The 22,510-nt window shown below is 45.6% G+C and overlaps 1 protein-coding gene across 1 annotated transcript in view; it reads left to right on the forward strand.

Moving 5' to 3' along the window:
• The first annotated feature begins 5,334 nt into the window (after positions 1–5,334).
• Positions 5,335–22,510, forward strand: part of Prkx (protein kinase cAMP-dependent X-linked catalytic subunit) — a 35,935-nt gene continuing 18,759 nt past the window's right edge. Inside the window, exons 1-3 of the mRNA XM_021152939.3 lie at positions 5,335–5,907; positions 15,192–15,360; positions 19,332–19,595. Coding sequence (XP_021008598.1) covers positions 5,718–5,907; positions 15,192–15,360; positions 19,332–19,595 — 623 coding nt within the window. The 5' untranslated portion in view covers positions 5,335–5,717. The remainder of the gene's footprint in view (positions 5,908–15,191; positions 15,361–19,331; positions 19,596–22,510) is intronic.

The following is a 22,510-nucleotide window of genomic DNA, read 5'->3' on the forward strand; positions in this document are numbered from 1 at the left end:
GGGATCAGAGTTCAATTCTGTTGTCCCATCCAGAAGCTGATTTTGATTTTTACTTTTATGTATTGTTATGGCATGACTGTCAGAGGACAGCTTCATTGCCATCAGCTCTGTCTGTCCAGCTTTCCATGGCTTCTGAAAATTGAATTCATGTTTCCAGGCTTGAGTATAGTCTTAGGATATCTAATATTGAAACTTCTTCTTTTTTTTTTTTCACTAAAAAAGTGAATTTAGCTTGTGACTTTGTCCTCGCACTTTCGAGTGTGTTGAGATTGTGTGTGTGTGTGTGTGTGTGTGTGTGTGTGAACCTTTTCTTGCTGTATCAAGAATCTAAATAATTTTGGCATTTTCTGCTACCCACTGTAAGGATCACAAGGTGAGGAATTTCTCCTCTTCCAAACCAAGCACACATTTCTGCAATTTTATCAAAACTGTTTACCGTTATTGGACTGAAGTTCAGCCAACTTCACCTCCTATTCCCCTCATCTGAGCAGAAGCAATGTGCATTTTTCCTTATTATGTTTGTTTGTTTGTTTATATTTTGGATTTTTGAGACAGGGTTTCTCTGTGTAGCACTGGCTATTCTCAAACTTGTAGACCAGGCTAGCCTCGAACTCACAGAGATCTACATGTCTCTGTCTCCTGGGTGTTATTTTGTTTAGATTCTGCGATATTATTGTAAACACTTCCCAGGTAGGGAACTCAAACTTAAAAATTCATTTACAATTTCCTCATAATACACACCTATACCCTCAGTAGAATTTCATGTAGTGTTCTTTAGGGATTTGGGTGTTTTGCTTTGTTTTATTTTTCTGTCTTGAGACAAGGTCTTACCATGCAGCCTTGGCTGACCTAGAATTTACAGAAATCCCTCTGTCTCAGTTTCCTAAGCGCTGGCCTCACAGGCATGCAATATGCACCTTTTAGCAAATTTTTAAGTGAGGGTCTGTAAAATTTCCCAAGTTTACTTAGTTTATAGTCCTTGACCCTGGCCTGCAGCCACCAAGTAGTCCACCTGAAAGAAAAGAAAAGAAAATCTGCAGCTATTTTTCACGAGAAACCAAGGTGGTATCTGCAGAGATGGAGACTGAGTCATGAAAAGGAGATAGAGTTGCCACAGAGAAGGTTGCTGCCCAAGGGAAACTTACTCTGCTGAGCTCCATGCTGTGACCCTGAAAACTAGAGCTTCACAGAGGATCTGAGACTAGGGGATATGTATGAGTGTCTTCAAGGATTGTCCCAGGTGAATTCATATCATAGTAAAGCAGGGATAATCCATGGACCTAAAAGGAAACAACAGGTGCCCATCCAGTCATGAAATAGTTAATATGCAGACTTGTAAAAGCAGGAAGTTTCTAGACACGAAACAAATGAGTGAATGAATGAATGAATGAATATAATAAAAGTATTTATGGGGCTAGAGAGACAGCTTGGCAATTTCAAGTATGACCTGCCTTTGCAGACAACCCAAATTCAGTTCCTAGCACCCACAAGGAGGCTTATAAATTCCACAACTTCAGCATCCAGATCTCCATGGTCAATGACTTCTGACTTTTAGAAAATAGATCCAACTTCCAGTGACATAAACTCTGAAGCTTTAACCTTCCTGGCTGTTTTGGTTTCCACTGGCACCTGTGACTGAAGCCCTACTACAACACAACCCCCACCATACACACACACACACACACACACACACACACACACACACACACACACACGTAACTTGATCCCTCACTGAAAGCAAGTTCTTACTTTTACCAGAGCACTTGAGCTCCACCCACCTCCTCTTCAATCACTTAACTGACCACAAAAAACCCCAAATGCTTTGTTGACAAGATGCATCTATGGACACTACAACAAACCCACAAACCCTTCTTAAACATAGTTTTTAAGTCTACAGAAGATTCATATCTCACCTTTCAGAGGCTATTTGGAGCTAGGCTATACTCACTAGGTAGTGCTTACAGCTCAGTGGCAAAAATGCTTATAGCTACTAGGATAAGGTGTTCAATAGTGGAAAGGGTGCTTGAAGATTAGTAAGTAGTGTGCTTGTAGTTCAGTGTCTTAGTTAGGGTTTCTATTGCTGCAGTAAAACACCAAGAAGCAAGTTGTGGAGGAAAGGGCTTATTCTTCTTACACTTTCATGTTGCTGCTCATCACCAAAAGAAGTCAGCACTGGAACACACAGGGCAGGAGCCTAGAGGCAGGAACTGATGCAGAGGCCAAAGAAAGGTGCTGTGCACTGGATTGCTTTCCCTGGTTTGCTTAGTATGCTTTCTTATAGAACCCAAGGATACCTGGGCCCTCCCCCTCTTGATCACTAATTGAGAAAATGCCTTACAGCTGGATCTCATGGAGGCATTTCCTCAACTGAAGCTCCTTTCTCTGTGATAGCTCCAGCTTGTGTCAAGTTGACACACAAAACCAGCTAGTATGCTCAGTTTGTAGGGTGCATACCTAGCATGCAGGGGGGTCATCAGTTCAGTTCTCTTAGCTTTGTGAGTCCAAGGACTGAACTCAGGCCATTAGGCATGATGCAAGTGCCTTTACAGACCCAGCCGTCAGACCCGATGTTTTTAATGTTTTCAGATAGCACTCAGGTGGGTGTACTAGCACACATCTGGAATCTTAAGAATCTTCAGCCTCTCTTAAGAAGCTGAGGCTGAAGAATTCCTGCATTTGACAAAAGCCTCACTGATTGTGTTTCGATTTCTTGCCTGTTGCTGTGACAAACTCCCTGACCAACAGCAAAGAACACGACTTTTATTTGAAAACAAGAACCCTCTGAAGCTCACTTGCAATGTCACTGCCAAATATAGGAACTGAACAAAGGGCAGAAAGCAGCAGCATTTTCCCGAAAATCACTGATAGGGAAGAGAAACCCAGCCACCCATGAGGAGAAAAGGGGCCACCCATGAGTCACTCAGGAGCTGGAAGGGACTTAAAGAATCCTCCCTGGGGCCTGACAAGGAAGCCTCATACATTGTGTGCTACCTAAGAGTGCCTGCACCATCTTGCAGCACACCCGCTCTGTGCCATTTTGGATCCCACCCTTAGATTCAACCCAACCTGCACCATCTTAGATCTGATCCACCCTGGGTCATCTTGGATGTCATTCACTCTGGGCCATCCTGGGTCTAATACTCTACCAAACAAGCTCCCATTGCTCTACCGTCTGAGCTAGAAGAACTCTACTCAATGAGTCACAAGTACTCAACAATAAGCACTCTACCTACTGAGCCCCATCCCTAGCCCCATATCCAACCTTCGACTGACCATGTTTCCTTTCATTTATTTTTCTGTATTTCTACCTGGTAGGAGCAGATTCCTTGTCACCATGAATCCTTTGTGCTGTGTCTGAGGCAGTTCACTTCAGTTATCAGTGACAGTTGGTTTTTAACAAACCAGCTCTGCCTGTCAGAGTTTGAGGTGCCAATAAATAATGCACGGGGTCACGACCTTTTTTCAGGCCAAAGCACATGCTGCTTTCAGGTGCATGTGCAAGTGCTGTGACCTCCCAGCTCCACCAGTGTTCACCCTCTGAGGCCCTGAAGCCATGTGATCAGCAATCATCAAGCAGATGATGTCAGCAGAGCACCCAATTCAAGAGGCCTGAGTCCACAAGATTGTGGGGACTAAGTGATGTCTATGTGGGAACAAAACAAGACTGCAGAGAGCAAAGCATGAAAAAAGAGACCCACTATGTGACAAGGGGGAGGAGAAATCACAATCACAGTGGAGCAGCCCTAGATACTGAGTCTGCAGCACTCCCTGGGTGCTCAGCCTGACATCACCCTTCACCCTGGGTTTCTGGAGGATGATACCTGTCAGGGCAATGGCAGACCCTAGGGTGAGTGGTAATGTGCACACACAGAAGGAGGTGGGCAGATGAGCACACTGGAACAATTCTGGCCATCCTCCTGCCTTAGGTAGATGTATATATGCTTCATGTGGGTTTAGAGATTCGAACTCAGATCCTAATTGCTAGAGCACCCATTCTCATAGAGTATCTGTCTTATCAGAAGGTCAATGTTTGCAGAGTTGAATAAATGCTTTTTGTTGTGAGATATTTACCAAAGACTGCATGGACATGGGTTTGAGGCAATAGAAATTCTTTATTAGCCAGACAGAGACTACATTTGGGTACTTGGGTTCCAAGTGTACCCTAAGCCTTTCTCAGGGTGAGCTTTTAAAACAGAAACTATGTTCTAGGTTGACATGTTTTAACAAGAACAATTAGCCAGAAGTGGAACTACAGAAGCCAAAATGCAAGCTTAGTAGATTTAGAAACTTTCCCAGAACTAAGGGCTTTGATGGACTAGGTCTTTTAGTTTTGGTAGGTGGTGCTGTCTTCATTTTGAGTGTTACAACCTGAATGGTACTTCCATCATTGAGTCAGCTGTATAAAGTCTGGGGGTCTACTAAGGTCTGGGATCAGGCTACAATTTTGTCATAGTGTAACCAAACTCAAAATAATAGCAGGCTCTGTGCATTCTGACTAGTGGAGTATCAGGTCCTAGCATGTGTTTATTGAATGAGAAAATGTTCTCAATGTGAAACAATAAAAAAATAATAAATAAAGAAGCCAGCAGACTTTCTTGTTGCCAAGGTCAGTGCACTTGCCACCTACGGGCATCATCAGGGCACCTGGTTCCGAATGGATGGTCCCCACTTCATTCCTGACTTGGGGCCCTATTGGCCCGTGTCTCCTAGGACCCAGTGCCTCAAAAGCTAGGAGCGGTGCAGTGCAGTGCGCATGCTCTGAGCAGCCTGGAGACCGCATTCTTTGCATTCCAGGCTCAGGGAACCACCGCCCTCACCTTGCAGGTGGTGGCTGCGGTCTGTAAAGCACCCAGTTCTCAGCACTCCCTGCGAGCCCAGGCCTGTTTGAAGCCGCATAACAAGTCCCTGGAAACCCTGTCTACTCAGGAGCCCTTGGGTTCAGGATCAGCAGGTGCTGCAGGGCCACTGAGAGCCCGGGCTTTCGGGAGGGCGGCACTCGGGGACTACAGAACACCAGGAGTTCAATAAACCGTACCCCACCCGGACTCCTTCTGGTGCCTTTACCCACTGCTCAGGCTCTGCTGGTAAATATCCAGGCAGCAGCCGGAAGTTCCTGCACCTCTTCCTTCCCGCTTCCTGCCAAGGGGGAGGAACCAGGCATGCGGGGGTGTGTGTGTGTGTGTGTGTGTGTGTGAGTGAGAGAGAGAGAGAGAGAGAGAGAGAAGCTGGACCCGTGGTGTGTGTGCGTGTGTGTGTGTGTCAAGCTGGACCCCGTGGCCCCAGTGCAGCCCCCTCCATTACTTTTACTTTGGTGCAGGTACATCACATGGGCGTGGACCCGGCGGGTGAGTAACAATAGGCAGGGTGGGGCCAACGTCTGGGCTCCTCCCCGTCGGTTACGCAACAAGGCGGAGCGAGGTGAAGGCTCCTCCCCTCGCGTCATCCAGACACCCCTCTCCCCCGCCGTCACAAGCCGGTCGCCGCCCAGCCGGCTTCCGCCGGGAATGAAGAGGGTTGCGGTTGGCTCCGGTCCCGCGGACCCCACGCACGTCCGTGGAGCCCTCGGGCGACTTCCATGAGCCCCTCCCACCGCTCTGAGCCCCGCTGAGTGTGCTTCCATTGTCCTCTCGGCCGCGGGCTCCGGAACACGCGTGCGAGCCCACTGCTGATGCCCAGGCTGCCGTTGCGCCGCTGTCACACCGTGCGTCCCCCGCCCCATGGAGCCGCCCGCTGGTGCCGCGGCGACCGAAAAAGATACTGCGGCCAGAGACCATGACCCCGTGAAGACCAAGGTCTCAGCGCCCGCTGCGGCGCCCGCTGCGGCGCCCGCCGCGGACCCCAAAACCAGGACATCGTCACAGAAGGCGGGGCACTCGTTACAAGATTGGGACACCATAGCCACCGTGGGTGAGTGAGAACTGAGTGAGAACTTGTGTATGGGGACGCGGCTTGGGAGCGACCCTCGGATTTCTGTCTCCCACACTCTCATTACTGGGCCTCCGGAAACGGGGCAGCCCCACGTCACAGAGCTTTCAGGAGGGTGACTTCACCTTAGGGACTTGGTGGCTCCCTACTGGGGTGCTAGCCACCCTTGGGACACCACGCCCGGCCTCCCTGGCGCTTGCGCACCCGCTCATGCCCAAGATTTCTCGGGATCGCATCCAGCCTCCGCACTGTAGACCCCAGGCGGGACTCGAGGGGACGCGTGACCCCCAAGGGACCCTTCGGGGACGTTTTCCCAGCATCTATTGTGCGCCCGGGTCTCGTTTTTTCTTTAGTGGCTCCAAACTTGGTACTTCGTGACCCCGAAAGTTGCTAGGGAAGCCGGTAGATCCCCAAACGTGCCGGAGTACTGGGGAGGGGGGCTAGGATCTTGCGAATCAAGGGCGCCAGCTTCCCAAGTCTGAAGCCCAGGACTCCCGGGCTTCTCAGCAACCTTGGTCGCTAGGACAGTTGTACCTGGTGTGTTGATGATTAGGAAAGTGTTCCGGGAGGATGGAGGAAGGACAGAGGGAGGGATTGGCGTCCTCCGATCAGCTGTGAGCAGAGATTCTAGAGACTTCTGTGTTCACCCTGGTGTGGAAGTCAAGTCAGGGTTCAGGGCCAGGCTGAGGGACAATAAACACTTTCTCAGCTGAGCAGGTGAGATGTTTTAAAAAATAAAGCCTGTGGTTAAAAAGGTCTTGCGAGTTTGATCCTGGTTCCCTCTTGGAGGCTGGCTGACACTCGCCGCATCTTGGCTTTTGATTGACTTTTGAGGGAAACTGAGCTTCTTGAATGAATGTCGTTTATTTATGTATCATGTTGTATTCTAGGCTGGCCTTTCCATCACTGTGTAGCCAGGATGACCTTAAACTACACATTCTCCGCCTCCCCCTCTTTCTGAGTGCTGGGAACCGAGCCTCACTCCACCACAGATGGGGTGCTGGGAATGGGGACTGCCCTCTATATGCTTGAGACATTGACCTGAAAGTCACTGCATAGCCCAAGCTGACTGTAGATGCCAACAATCCTCCTGTCTTAGCTTCCCCAGTGCTGAGACTTCAGGGACTCATTCACAGGCACTTGGCACCTCAACTGGTTCTCCACCCTTTTCTTTCTGTCTGTCTTTCTCGCCCTCTCCCCCCACGCCCCATCTCGGCACCTTAGCTGGTTCTTTTCTCCTTCCTTCCTTCTTCTTCGTCCTTTTTTGTGTGTGTTTGTTTGTTTTTGAAAACAAGGACCCTCTCCATAGCTCTGGGTCTCTAACTCCTAGAGATGTTCCTGCCTCTGCCTCCCAAAATGTTAGGATTAAATATCTGTGCCACCACACCTGGCTCTTTTGTTAATTTTTAAATTTACTTATTTACTGTGTGAACGAGGGGAGGGGGCAGCACAAGTGTGGGGTCAAGGTTCAACTTTTAGAAGTCTGTTGTTTTGCCAAGTAAGTCCATGGTATCAAACTGAAGTTCTTAGACTTGGCAACAAGCCCGTTGGTCTGCTGAGCCCTCTTACTGCCCCACTGTGTCCCTAGAATAGACCTCATGAGACATCTTGGGAGCTTCCTTGTCCTGAAATCCTCCAACTTCTTCACCTTTTCCTTACCATGACCCTGTTCCCTCCGAATCTTTTAGAAGGACCTGAGAACACACATCAGCCTCCCCTCTCCCCCATTCATCCTTTCATATATATACACACATAACTGAGCTACAAGCGCTCTCTTCACTGAGCCCTCACATACATTTAGATGGTGTCTATGACAAACGGAGTTTTGGGGGTGTTTGAGACAGGGCCTCCATGTGTAGCTCTGGCTGTCCAGGTACTTGCTGTGTAGACCAGGCTGGTCTTGAACTGCAGGTGCCTAACAAGTACATACCACCCAAATTAACATGGAACACCTGTGTACTCTCTTTCTCTCTCTCTCTCTCTCTCTCTCTCTCTCTCTCTCTCTCTCTCTCTCTCTCTCTCTCTCTCTCTCTCCAAATTAACATGGAACACCTGTGTACTCTCTTTCTCTCTCTCTCTCTCTCTCTCTCTCTCTCTCTCTCTCTCTCTCTCTCTCTCTAACACACACACACACACACACACACACACACATACTCACACACAAAGACAACTCCTGCATTCCTAGTCCCCAGCACACACTGCGTTCTCCAGGAAATGTGTTGATGCTTTTGTCTCTGACCTAAAGCTCATTTCTCCATTCATTAGGAGACTCAAGTAGAAAACATTCCAGGCTGGGGATGTGACTCAGTGGGTACAGTATTTATAGCTTAGTTGGGATGGTGCTTACAACTTGATTGGAAGACTGCTTGTGATTACAGTACATGTGACTCGGTAGACAGAGTATTTATAGCTCACTGGGTAGAGTGCTTGTAGCTCAGTACAATGCTTGCATTCAGTGGGTAGAATTAAGTGGGTAGAGTGCTTGTAGCTCAGTGGACAGAGTGCTTGTAACTCAGTGAATCTCAGATCTAAATTTGCTGAACAGGCCCCCTCTGTCCAGCAAGTCTAATGTAGTCTTGTTTCCCTGTACTCAGCTTTGATCTCTTGTGTCCTGTGCCTCAGTTTACTGTTCAGTGCTTCCATGGCCTGCTGCCTTATGGAAAGCCAGTACTAAATCTTCAGTCTTACAAGGGCAGAAGATCTCCAGTCTGTCTGGATGGGAACATTCTCTTTAGATGAAGGGTCACATGAGCAGCTGTCAGATGCTCTGACAGATCATTACAGGCTAGTGTCTTTTACACTAGAGAGGAATTACTGAGGGTCCTGTGGGGGGTGGGGGAGTTGGCATCTGAGATACATTGATGCCATCTGGTAGTGCATAGTGACATTAATACAAATTTAGAACTATCTAGGAGACACTTAAAGTCCAGATCATTGAGGAAGAAGAATCCTATGCATGGGTGGGGACCCAGAGTGCTTAAAAGGGAAAAGAAATCAATTACCCATTAATATCGCCAAGTCACCAGCGTTCATCCCTATTGATGTAAGGAGAGCAACTATGTCATGCTTTTGCCTCCATGAAGTCATCTCCCCTGGAAGGCCCACTCTCACCACCATACAACCCTAGTCATTAGTAATGGTGTAGGCTGTGGGAGTTGCATTAACATTCATGAATATGCAGATATACACTTTGTATATACCCACCCACGTTGAACAAGGCCAGCCTCTGCCTCTTTCTAGACCAGTCCTATTGTGCAGAGGAGAGATTGTATTCACCCATAGTACACTTGGTTGTGCTCTTGCAAAGTCCCTAAAGGTGGAATTCTGTGCACAATGCCTCCCACCATGTCATCACTTCCCTGAGTGTTACCTTCTAATTCATTGTGGTTTATGAGATGGGGCTTCACTGTCATTCAAACCAGGCATCCACTCCAGCAGAAACTAAAGGATCATGGGTTGGAGGGATATGACCACAGGATGTCTGGAACACCCAGGAGCAGGACATGGTTGGGAGGGTCTTCTTTGAGGCCTGCAGGAGATGGGGAGTAGAGGGCTGATGGACCTGTACCTCATATTTCCACCCTTGGACAAAGGATAACAGGTGAGCCTACCCACTCTGTGCCACCTTGGATGTCTCCTGTTCTATGTCATCCTGACTGAACCTATCTGGGCCATCTTGAACCCCACCCACCCTGAGCCATCTTAAATTCCACCTAACCTGTGCCATTTTGCCTTGAAGCTATGTATGCCATCTTGAATAGCACGAAACCTTTGCCATTTGAATGCCACCCACCCTGGACCTTCTTAACCATCTAGAAACCCATCAAAGCAGCTACCTTGAATTGTTCACTGCCTTGATATATTCTTTCAGGTTTCTTTTCTTGACTGTTTTCTCCTGATGGTATAAAGAACCTGTCTTGTCCTCCTTCTCAACCCCTAAACCTTGTCTGTGTGTCTGTCCATTTCCTGCTCAGCCCTTAGCATCCTCATCCTGAATCACCAAGAGTGATAACCCCCCTCTCTCCCTCCCCCTCTCTCTCCCTCCCTCCCTCCCCCCTGCCCCTTCCCCCTCTCCCTCTCCCTCCCCCTCTCCCTCTCCCTCTCTCTCTGAGAGGCACTTGTCCTGAGCCACTGGTGGTCCTAGAGTGAGTTTCAGGATGATTTTCCTACAGGGACATCACCCAAAAGGAGAGCAGGAAGTCACAGCATCAGTCACGCAGGCCAAAGCTTCTTGAATCGATCTCATTTAGAGCCTGGGTGCTCTAGTCTTAGTCTAACCACACACTAAGGACAGCACCTTCATTCTCTTGAGGACTTATGCATCCTTAGGCGTTCTCTGTATTGACATTTTCATTTCATTTTATTTTTGAAGTGCTGGGCGTTGAATATAGAGCCTCGCTCACATTAAGAAAATCTCCTACTCTCTCTTAAGTCTCCTCTGTTCTCCCTTTTTCTTTCCAGAGTCTCCCAGAGTAGCTCAAGCTTTCCTGGAACTCACTGTGTATTCCAGGCTGCCCTCAAACCACAGTTAATCCTTCTGCCTTACTTTAGAAGTGCTAGGATTAAAGCCTACCCTACTAGGCTGAATTTATGCAAAGCTTGGGATTGTGTCCTGGGCTTCATGCATACTACACTTAAATATCCTACTTTTAGTTTTATTTCCTATCTGAAATAACCACCATGCCATCACACTTCCTTTATTTTAAAAAGATTTCTCCCTGAGGCTGAGGGTGGAACTCAGTGATACAGAGCTTGTAATTCTGTTGATAGGGTGCTTGTGGCTTAGTAGATTGGCTCTTCCTGTGGGAGGCCATCCAAGCTAATGACACACTGCTGTACCTGATACTTGGCTCCTTCAGGAATTATCTGGGTTGTGTTTCCAGTCCACTCTTCTGTTTATATTTTCCTTTCCGAGGCTAGGGTTAGAATGTGAGGGGAATAGTAATAATAATAACAGTAATAACCCACTTATTATTATTATATCTATTATTTGGGGGGTTGGACTGGAATCCAGTGCCTCATGCATGCTAGGTAACCAGCCATTGAGCTGCTACACACAGAGCCCAAGAGCAAACTTATTAGTAGTAGTATCATCACTATTTTTATGTTTTTTACATTTATTTTATTGCATGTAATTAGTAAATATTCCATTTAATACAATTATGTTGTCAAAATAAAGCAAGAAATAGTGCTATGACTCAGTGTTGACATATACCACAAATGATAACATAAAACTCCAGTATAAGAGAAACACAAAAATAGAAAAAATATATATATCCAGTGTTCTAATTTTATGTACAGTTTTAAGTGGGAGTAAATTTTAAACATTTCTATTTTTTTCCAATTTGTTATTGGATTGTTACCGCTCTTATGGTGGCTGTGTGAGGTGCTGGGAATGCAACCAAGGAACTCATTTATGCCAGTCCTGAGTTCCAGCGCTGAGTTGCATCCCTAGCCCATCCTTCCTGCCTCTATATCAGATGCTATATTGACCTTGGACAAAAATCACAATTTCCCAATATGATGGGGAAAAGGAAAGGACCTGCATCTATCTTCACAGCCTGCTGCAATTGTTCCTGCTTGTACATGTTGGATTTTGAAACCCAGTTCTGGGTATCTGGGCCACTTCCATGTAACATCTTCCTCAGCTACCCCAGGAGCCTTGTTACCCACATAAAAGTTTACATTTCCTCCTCACCATGTCAGACACAGAAAATTACGTCTGAAAGGTTACAGGTGTCCATGTATGGAACACTTGACTGCCATTTGTAGAGCATGTGTGTAGATTAGATCTTCCTCTGAGGTAGTCATTTGGGGTTTTTGTTGTTCTTGTTGTTGTTGTTTGTTTGTCTTATTGGCAAAGCCATTCATCCTTGTGGAAGGCAACCTTGGAATCTATAAGGGCTGTAAAGTAATTTGCAATGAATTTAGGTGGTGTTGTTTGTTACCTTGATGACCTGTGACCTCTGAGTCACCTTATAGGTCAAGGGACTCTGCTGTAGTGACTGGTGTAAATGGCTGGGGCATAAGCATCAAAGATGGAGTGATTTTGTATCACATAGGGATGCTGGGACATTGACTCGGATAGGCATATACAACATACATTTGAGTGAATGTAGGTTGTGTTGATGGCTTACAACCAAGGGATTGTGGGTGGTGGAGGAGGAGGGACAAGCAACTTAGGTTTGGGTCCAATGACAACACAAGTCTTTTTTACAGACTTTGAATATTGGTGTGGAATGTGTATTAGCTAGCTTCCCATTGCGGTGACAAGATCTCTGACATTATAAAATTATAAAGAAGAATGATTTGTGGTGGCTTGTATTGTCAGAGGCATCCATCCATGGCTCTGTTGGTTTGGACCTGTGGAGATTTAGAGCATCATGGGAGCTTGTGGTAGAGCAGAGCTGCTTACCACGTAGTGGCCAGTACACATAGAAAAGAGAAGATGAGTCCCAGTGTCTCCTTCAATGGCATGCCCCCAATGAGCTAAGTTTCTCCCACTAGGCAGTAAATAGCACCTTACCCTGAGACTTTCTGGTACTTTTGCTTGACTTTGTTCTGACAGCTTCTGGCAGTTGGCACTCTACTGTACTGTTCTTTTCCACAGTGTTAGGTTTCTCTCTCAGCCTGTGCTCTGCTCTGTGTAATCAACACCACCAGCTGTTTCTGCACCCACAAGTCTCAGGCACAAGTGTGAAGGAAACAAGTCTGTAGCCATCTGATGCAGAAGTCATCCTGTGGACTGCGCATCGCAGTACAGCTGTCACAGTCTCTCTTCACCTACCTTACTTTGAACACAAAGGTGACATGTGATCCACCCAATCAGAAGCACGGGCAAGGGTTCCAGTGTCAAGACCCTTGCTTTTCTCATTTTGCTGTGACAAAATTCCTGATAATAGGAATTTAAGGGGAGAGGGGATTATTCTGGCTCAGATTGCTGCTGGTCCATCATGGAGGCAGGAGCAAAGAGAAGGAATGCTGGGGCTCAGCTTACTTTCTGTATCCAGGACCCCAGCAAAAGGATGGTGATGTCCATATTCCGGGTAGGATTTCCTACATCAGTGAACTAGACGTTCGGGTGGTAGCTTGGAGCAAACTGAGGTTATTTTAAGCATTTTCAGCTTGATTATCCCGTTCCTCATTGAAATGTCTATAAATATTCTCACCCACACTTTCTATCCATCTGATCCACTGTAGGCTAGTCCTGGCTTCCACTCAGGCTATGACTCTGTATGCCTCCTCCATTCCTGTGTAATCTGTGGCAGGTGTCTCCTGATAGACATCACCTTTTCTTTAAAGAACAAAACAAAACAAAACAAACCCCAAAAATCCCTAAGCACCCAAGACCTATTTTATATCCCAATTAATTCATTGTAAGCTTAGATAGCAGACGTAAAAAAAGAATGGTTTTTGAGGCTGGGCGTGACAGAGGATGCCTGTTGTCCCTTTTAAATAACTTTAGTACTAAACATGTTTTTTGTTGTTATTGGGCTGTTCGGCCTGCTGTCTAGCTGTAGGTGTGTCCTTCTTGATCCTGCATCTGGATCTAGCTTGCTGTGGGGAGCATTCTGTATTTTTTTCCCTTTTTTATTGGATATTTTCTTTATGTATGTTTCAGATGTTATCCCCTTTCCTGGTCCCCCCTCCTGCAAAACCCCCTGTCCCATCCCTCCTTTCCCTGCTTCTGTGAGGGTGTTCCTCCACCCAAACACCCACCTCACTGCCTTCACACTCCCTACACTGGGGCATCGAGCCTTCACAGGACCAAGGACCTCTCCTCCCATTGATACCTGACAAGGCCATCCTCTGCTACATATGCAACTAGAGCCATGAGTCCCTCCATGTGTACTCTTTGGTTGGTAGTTTAGTCCCTGGGAGCTCAGGAGGCGGGGGCTTCTGGTTGGTTGATATTGTTGTTCTTCCTGTGGGGTTGCAAACCCCTTTAGCTCCTTCAGTCCTTTCTCTAACTCCTCCATTAGAGACCTTTTGCTCAGTCTAATGGTTGGCTTTGAGCATCTGCCTCTATATTTGTCAGGTTCTGGCAGGGCTTCTCAGGAGACAGCTATATCAAGCTCTTTTCAGCAAGCAGTTCTTGTCATCCTCAATAGTGTCTGGGTTTGGTGACTGTATGTGGGATGAATCCCCAGGTGGGGCAGTCTCTGGATGGCCTTTCTTCAATCTCTGCTCCACACTTTGTCTCCATATTTGTTCCGTGAGTATTTTGTTCCCCCTTCTAAGAAGGACCGAAGCATCCACACTTTGGTCTTCCTTCTTCTTGAGCTTCATGTGGTCTGTGAACTGTAACTTGGGTATCCCGAGCTTTTGGGCTAATATTCACTTATCAGTGAGTGCATATTTTTTAATGGTGAGAAAAGAATGAAATTGTATGAGGTTTGCATTTTTTAATGTACTTTTCTACATCATAAGACAGAAAGCAACTGTGTTTAAAGGCTGGAATGGGGAGAGAGGTGGGGGATGGATGAAGGAATGGGGGAATGGATGTTGGTGCGTGAGGGTGGATGAGTTAGTATATAGATTGAAATGGAAGAGAAAGAGTAAGAGGAAAAGAGGACAAGATGGATATGGAGCTGGAAGAGAAAAGGAACACAGGGGGCATAGGGAGAGATACAGATGGAGGAAGATGAAGAATAATTAGGAGGGAAATAGGGAAGAGATGATGAAAGGGCAGAGGATGCCGAAAGTTCAGTGGAGGAAGAAAAGGAGGAGGAGCAGAGAGATTCAGAAAGAGAAGAAGCAGGAAGTCTTGGAAGAAGAGGAAGGGAGAAGGTAGGAGACAATAGAGACAGATAGAAGAGGAAGAGGAAGACTCAGCAGGCAGAGAGAGCAAGTATTCAAAGTTCCCCACCAGGAGTCACCAAGTCCAGCATTTCAGCTCTTCCCATGGCTGTGTTTCAATCTCCAATGCACATAGCAGGCAATTATTTGTTTTAGGTTTTAGTCATTATTATTACTGTGCATATTTGTGGTTGTAGGCAATAGCATGCTTGTGGACAGACATCACAGGAAACTTTGTTGAGTGACTGTCCTTCCATTCCCCAAAGCGAGCTCTTTACCCTCAGAGCCATCTCCCTGGCCTCCCTTGATTGACAGTTGTGTGTGAAAAAAATATCTATACAGAACTCAAGTGCTCATCTAAGTTTCTTTTCCTGTATTTATCTTTAAGGCCCCAGATTGGCATGATGTCCATTCCTCAGGTATGTTTCCTTTTCCTGATCCTTGACTGAATGCATTGTCTTCCTAAGGCACTGGGACCTTTGGCCGTGTAAACCTGGTGAAGGAAAAGACAGGCAGGCAGTACTGTGCCTTGAAGATTATGAGTATCCCAGATGTCATCCGCCTGAAACAGGAACAGCATGTGCAGAATGAGAAAGCAGTCCTGAAGGAAATAAACCATCCCTTCCTCATTAAACTGTGAGTTCCTGGCTCCTTCCTTTCCACCTCCTCACCTCCCTAAGGTTATTCTCTCAAGAGTGCAATGTAGGGGTGCTGCCAGGGCTGTAGCTCAGTGGATAGAGTGCTTTTAGCTCAGTGGATAGAGTGTTTGCAGCTCAGTTGGTAGAGTGCTTGCAACTCAGCTAATACAGTGCTTGTAGCTTAGAGGGAAGAGTACTTATATATAGCTCACCTTATGGAATGCTTGCAGTTCAATTGTTAGAGAGCTTATAGCTCAGTGGGTAAAGTGCTTGCAGCTCAGCTAATACGGTGTGTGATTAGCTTAGTGGGAAGAGTGCTTGCAGAGCAGTGGTTAGAGAGTATGTAGCTCAGTAGATAGAGTGCTTGTAGCTCAGTGGTGTGAGGTGGGAGATACTATCCAGGTTTTGTCTTGATTTATTATTGTGTGTGACCATGCACATGAGCACAGTACCACACAAAGGCCACAGGAGAGCACTACATTTCCTTGGAACTTTAGTTACAGGTGGTTGTGCACTGCTCAACTGGGTGCTTGGAATCCAATTTACATCTTTAAGAGCAGCAAGTGTTCTTAAATTCTGGTCCATACCTCAACCCTCAACTTAAGAGTTTTTATAACAACTACTTTTTGTGTGACCTGACCAGGAGCCATGATTCTAACAGTCTCTTCAATGTTTATACCCAAACATTGCTTATGTTATGTAAAAGTCCAAGACCTGGGTCTTTTATTACGGCTTCTAGTCAAGGTGACAGAGTAAACTAATTATTCATTTGATATTCATATAAAACAACTGGTGATTTTTTTTACAATATTAAATCCCTCTTTGAATTTGAGAAATATAGATGTATATAAAAATACTTATATACATATATAGTATGTGAAGGCCCATATGGGCATATGCATGTGGAGATCTGAGAATCTGCTGTCATTCCTTAATTTAAAGTGTTTGAGACAAGGCTTCCTGTTGGCCCAGGACACAGAAAGCCGAGGGAGTTTCAGGGAGGGTAAATTATTCAGCATGTTGTTATTGAAACACCACTGCACAATTGTCATACTATTCTAGAGTATTCTATGCTGTCAGAACATTACATAAGTGCACTATAGTCAAAATTCATTAGAATAGTGTTGAAACTAGAGCATCAGGCTGTAGCGAAGGATCAGGTTAAGAGTACTTGCTCCTTTTGCAGAGCACCTGGGTTTGGTTCCCAGCACTCACAGTGCACAGTCATCTGTAATTCTAATTTTGGGACACATACACACAAATAACTATGTAAATAAGATACTAATAAATATGTATTTTTAATATTTGAAACACAGGGAACATAAATTCTACAGAGACTTCAAAATTAGCCAAAGTATGTTCCTCTCAGCCACAGCACCAACTGAGGCTCATCGCTCTGTGAGTGTGTCCCAGTCTCCTCTCCTTATGAGGACCCAGTCCTGTTAGGTCATGTCTACCCCAAAGACCTCATTCTACCCCAGTTTCCCCATTTAAAGACCCATCTCGCCGGGCGTGGTGGCGCACGCCTTTAATCAGAGGCAGAGGCAGGCGGATTTCTGAGTTCGAGGCCAGCCTGGTCTACAAAGTGAGTTCCAGGACAGCCAGGGCTATACAGAGAAACCCTGTCTCGAAAAAACCAAAAAAAAAAAAAAAAAAAAAAAAAAAAAAAAAAAAAAAAAAAAAAAAAAAAGACCAATCTCCACACAGCTATGTCCCAAGGTCCTAGGTATGCAGACATTTAATACAGGAATTCTGGCAGAAAGAATCCTGAGTGCTTAGCTAAGTCAGACTGGACAATTCTATCCACCACTGTGTAATTACACATGCCTTAAAGGAATCTTTTCTTTTTTTTGCTTTCTTTATCTTGCATTGACAGGATTCAGCAGGTGGGTTAAAAACTATGTCAAAGTGACTTAGTGCTATAGAGATTTGCACTTGGCCTGCATGCTGTACTCACAGCATGGCAGAGCACACTGTGTATCTGTCCAGCTATAGGAACACAACTTAGCAGGTCTTTGAACTTCAAAGGATGATATGCATGCTACTTAAGGCCTTTAAAGCCTTATACTCTGTCCTTTAACTGTGAACACTTGTGAGGTCATCCATCCAACTTGTGCATGTTGCCTATGAACATGGAGTAGTCTGTCTTGAGGAAACATGGGATGCCCAGCATAGTGGGAAAGGCTTCAAACGGCTGATGAAAATCTCAGCTTACTTTGCTGCAAAAATCTGAACTTACTTACAAATGGTTTTAACAAGAGTCAATATTAGGCTCAGCCTACTGTGCATGGCACTATTCCCAGGACAGGGAAAAATGTGTGATAAGCTTCAACTATCAATTGGCACAACCCAAAATCCCCTGGGAATGGTTTCACTGAGGGATTTCCCACATCAGTCCAGCTTGTGAACATGTCTATGAGTGTTCTAATTGATGATTGACATAGAACTCCATCCACCATGGACAAGATGAGGGTGTACTGTCAATTTGACACAGAAAGTTTGTGCTCTACAAGTTTGTGCTCTACATGCAGACCATGACCCTTCACCTGTGCTTTCCTTCCTTTATGTCAGAGGTATTTGCACATAGAGGTATAACAAGAAATGAAGTCTGGAGTGAGCTGCACTGTGCACTCTTGAAAGGTCCAGTGTCTTTGGGTGCCCTACTGTGGGTGCTGAGAGAAGAAGCCTCTCATCCGGGGCTTATAGTCAGAGTGCTCTGTAGACATTTGCTTCGTACCCCTGGAGAGCAATGATGTTTCTGGATGAAAACCTTGTGGTAGTTGGGTGGGAATTACTTGCATGATATATGATAGATAAATAGATAGATGATAGATAGATAGATAGATAGTATATGTAGATGATAGTAGATAGATGTAGGTAGATAATATAGATGATAGATCATGAATGGAAGGACAATAGATGGTAGAAAGGTGATGGATGGTTGGATAGATAGGTTAAATAGCTAGATAATAGATGACTGACTGATAGATAATGATAACATACATGCATACATACATAGTATTGACGGTATTATTGAAGGTCCCACCTAGGGCACCACCTCTTAGCATATACTTTCCTTGTAAATTCCACCCTCAAGTTGTCATCACAGTTTTAGCATCCTCTGATATTCTACTATCAACCTGCATCTACAGTCCATCTAAGCACAACCTTATGGTCTGAGTTAACTGACATCAGATATCTTATCAAACATCTTGATTACTTGCTGGTGAGCTTTGATTCTGTTGTGATAAAACAATGACTAAGAGGGACTGAGGGTAGGAAAGGGTTAACTTGGCTACTTGGCTTTCACTTTGCTGTCACAGGCCATCTGAGAGGAAAGTTAGAGCAGGAACCAGAAGCATAAAGCTTTCATCCAACCCAAGAACCCAATCCATGATGGGTGGGGCTTCCTATGTCAATTATCAAACAGGACACTCCCCACAGACACCCACAGGCCAATCTAATGTGAGAAGTGACTCACTGAGACCCTACCTAGGTGACTTCAGGCTGTGTTAGAGCTGACAGCACATCTTACCCCTGCTAGGGACTGGCATCACCCTCCATGGAGATGATCGTCATACTTCAATCAACTAATCAGCTGAATAAAGACACCCCCATAGACATGCCCACAGGCTAGGATGATATGGGAAATTCTTCACTGAGTACCTTCCCAAGTGACTCTGGGTCATAAAGGTGACAGTTAAAGCTAACCAGGACACATTCACACGTTTGCATCTGTTTATGTGTTTATCTTGATATCTGTATTTATATTTTGATATTTGCATATATGTACCTGTTAGTGTCTGTGTATACCAGTATATTAATGGGAACATCTACCTCTGTATATCTGGAGTCTGTACACACATCTTGTCATCAGTGTCTGTCAATCACCAACATCCATCCATCCATGAGTATCCACTTCTGAGCACCCAACTTATTAACCATCGTGCACTCTGTTGTGTCTCGCAGGCTTTGGACAGGCCATGACAACCGCTTCCTGTACATGTTGATGGAGTTCGTGCCTGGTGGTGAGCTCTTCACCTACCTGCGTAATCGTGGCCGATTCTCCTCAGTTGCTTCAGTCTTCTACGCCACCGAGATTGTGTGTGCCATAGAATATCTGCACTCAAAGGAAATCGTATACAGGGACCTGAAGCCTGAAAACATCCTTCTAGACAGGGAAGGACATATTAAACTGACAGACTTCGGCTTCGCCAAGAAACTGGTGGATAGGTGAGTGGGAACAGTCATGGGCTCATCAGAGGTTAATTAAAAAACAAAGGTTTGATTTAAATGGGTGGACAGAAAGGGGCAGAAGATGTATGGTGGGCTCTGGTGTGATGCACTTCTCCCTCCATCTATTTAGATGGGTCTCCCATTTTTTCCCCATTGGTATAGTAATAAAACCATCTTTTAAAAGCAGATTAAGGAAGAACAGGGATAAAGGTGCCAACAGGAGCATGTGTAGAGGACAGCTGTTTATATTGTAGCCACATATAGGAAGAGCAAGCAGGAAGTAGAACAGGGTTATTGTCTTAGTTAGGGTTTTACTGCTGTGAACAGACACCATGACCAAGGCAAGTCTTATAAGGACAACATTTAATTGGGTCTGGCTTACAGGTTCAGAGGTTCAGTCCATTATCATCAGGGCAGGAGCATGGCAGCATACAAGCAGGCATGGTGCAGGAGGAACTGAAAAGTTCTACATGTTTGGCTGAAGGCTGCTAGAAGACTGGCTTTAGGACATCTAGGACGAGGGTCTCAAAGCCCAATACCATAGTGGCACACCTACTCCAGTAGTGCCCCTCCCTGGGCCAAGCATATACAAACGATCACATTCCACTCCCTGGCCCCCATAGGCTTGTTCAAACATGAGTCTATGGGGGCCATGCCTAAACATAGCATATTAAAAAAATACATCTAGTCCAACTTCCAAAGTCCCCACAGTCTATAGCACTCTCAATAATGTTAAAAGTCCAAAGTTCAAAGTCTCATCTGAGATTCATCCAATCACTTAACTGTAATCCCCAAATCAAGGCAGGAAACCAGCTGGGCAAACTCAAACTCTGCATCCCCATACCTGATGTCAAAGGAGTATTCAGATCTCCAGCTCCTTTTTCATCATTGTTGACTGCAACAAATTTCTTTTCCTGGGCTGGTTCCACTCCCTTTTAGCAACTTTCCTCAACATGTATCCCATGACCCTGGCATCTTTAACATCTTGGGGTTTCCAAGTCAACTTCAGCTTCACAGCTTCTTGTTCCAATGTCTGGGATCTACACATGATCTTCTGGGCTCCTCCAAAGGACTTGCATTGCCACCGGTCCTTTGTTCCTGCAACAGGACACCCAAGTCGGGTTCACACAACGGCTTCTTGTGGCTTTTTCCTTTACTGCTCTCTTCCCCAGCAGCTTCTTCTTAGGGCAAGGGCTAAACTAAAACTCCTATTACAACAGCTTCTCTTACTCCTACTTCTACTCACAGCAAGGGCTAACCTATATTCACACTGACTCACCTCCTTCTAACTCCACCCCACCTCATCCAATCAGAATTCACACACGCTCCAGGCACGAGCTCAGGTCATTCACAGATAGGCTGACAGGTCCCGATCACAAGGGATAGTCTAGCCTGGCAGGCAGCCCACGCATGCAGCCTCACTGAACATGCTCAGGCAAGGCAGTAAACAACTTGGCCCATGCAGCCACATCCGCTTCCTGCATCACATCACTTCTTCAACTCTGCCCTCTATAGCACTCTAGTCTCTGGTTGACTCCACTACACTGCTGCTGCCATTCTTGGTACTGGCATCTTAAATATGCTGGCATTTTCCACAGCAACTAGGCTTCACCAATAGCCTCTCATAGGCTCTCTTCATGGTGCCAGGCCTCAACTTTGCATGGCCCCTTCAGTCCCGGGCCATCAGCTACAACTAAGACTGCACCTTCACCAATGGCTCCCCATGGCCTCTCACAGTGCTAAGCCTCAACTGCTCTCCATGGCCCCTTCATACCTTCAAAACCAGTACCACTTGGGTGATTCTTATGCATTATCAAGTCCAGCTGCAACATGACATACAACCTCAGCTACCTCTGGAACACAGCTTCTTTGTGCTCTCAGAAAATACTTCTCAGAAGATTTCACTTCAGTGATGCTGGTCTTAATCACTGCTAATTTCTTAGCTCCAGCTAACCAGCAACAATTGTTCCTGTAGTCCCTTTTATTCTTGACTCTAAAGCTAGAGCCACATGGTTGAAACTGCCAAATTCTGCAGCTTGCTAGGGCTGGAACATTCTGCCCAACTTATTCTATTAGCAGCTTTCTATTTTCCAACTCCCTCAAGGCTTGGCTGTCCTCGAACTTGCACTGTAGATTGACCTTGAACTCAGAGATCTGCATGGCTCTGTCTCCTGAATGCTAGGATTAAAGGCATGTACTACCATTGCGGTACTTAAAGCTTTTCTTCACCTAGAACTTGCTCTGTACCAGGCTGGCCTTGAATTTAGAACTGCTTGACTTTTTCTCCTGGGATTAAAAGTATGTACCAGCATGCCTGGGCCTAAGCTTTTCATAGCCACTGTTTCTCAAGATCCAGATCAAAAGCCTGGGTCTTCTAGCCTCAAGATCTGGATCACAAGTGTACCCTTCATTTCTAGATTGTAGTTTATTCCAGATTAAAAATCCACACTATTCCTTGTTCAACTGCAAACACAAACAGTAGGTTTAGGTAGGTGGGATCTTGGAGTGAGATTACCACTCCCTTAATGTCTTTATCTCCTTGAACACAGGATTCAGCTCCATTTCACTTCCTGGAGTCCCTTTATAACTTGGACCATACATTTTATATTTTTCCTTTCTAAGCTTGTTTCTCTTCTTCAAAACACCCTTCCTGAGACTTAATCAGAGAACAAAGTTTCTGTTGGGCTTTTTGAGACTTCCTTTGTCAATTCAATTAATATAAATCTCTCTATGTTAGCCTCAGGTAGATGCTTCAGGCAAGGGCAAAAAGCAGCCCCATTCTTCACCAAAATATCACAAGTCTCTCAGCCACATATTAAAATTGTTCTCCTCTGAAATCTCTATAACCAGGCTTCCACAGTTCAAATCACTCACAGCAACAACATCTTCCATATTCCTTCCAGGATGGCCCA

Source organism: Mus caroli, unplaced genomic scaffold (genome assembly GCF_978045245.1).
Source record: "Mus caroli unplaced genomic scaffold, Mus_caroli_1 scaffold_5, whole genome shotgun sequence".
Lineage (NCBI taxonomy): Eukaryota > Metazoa > Chordata > Mammalia > Rodentia > Muridae > Mus > Mus caroli.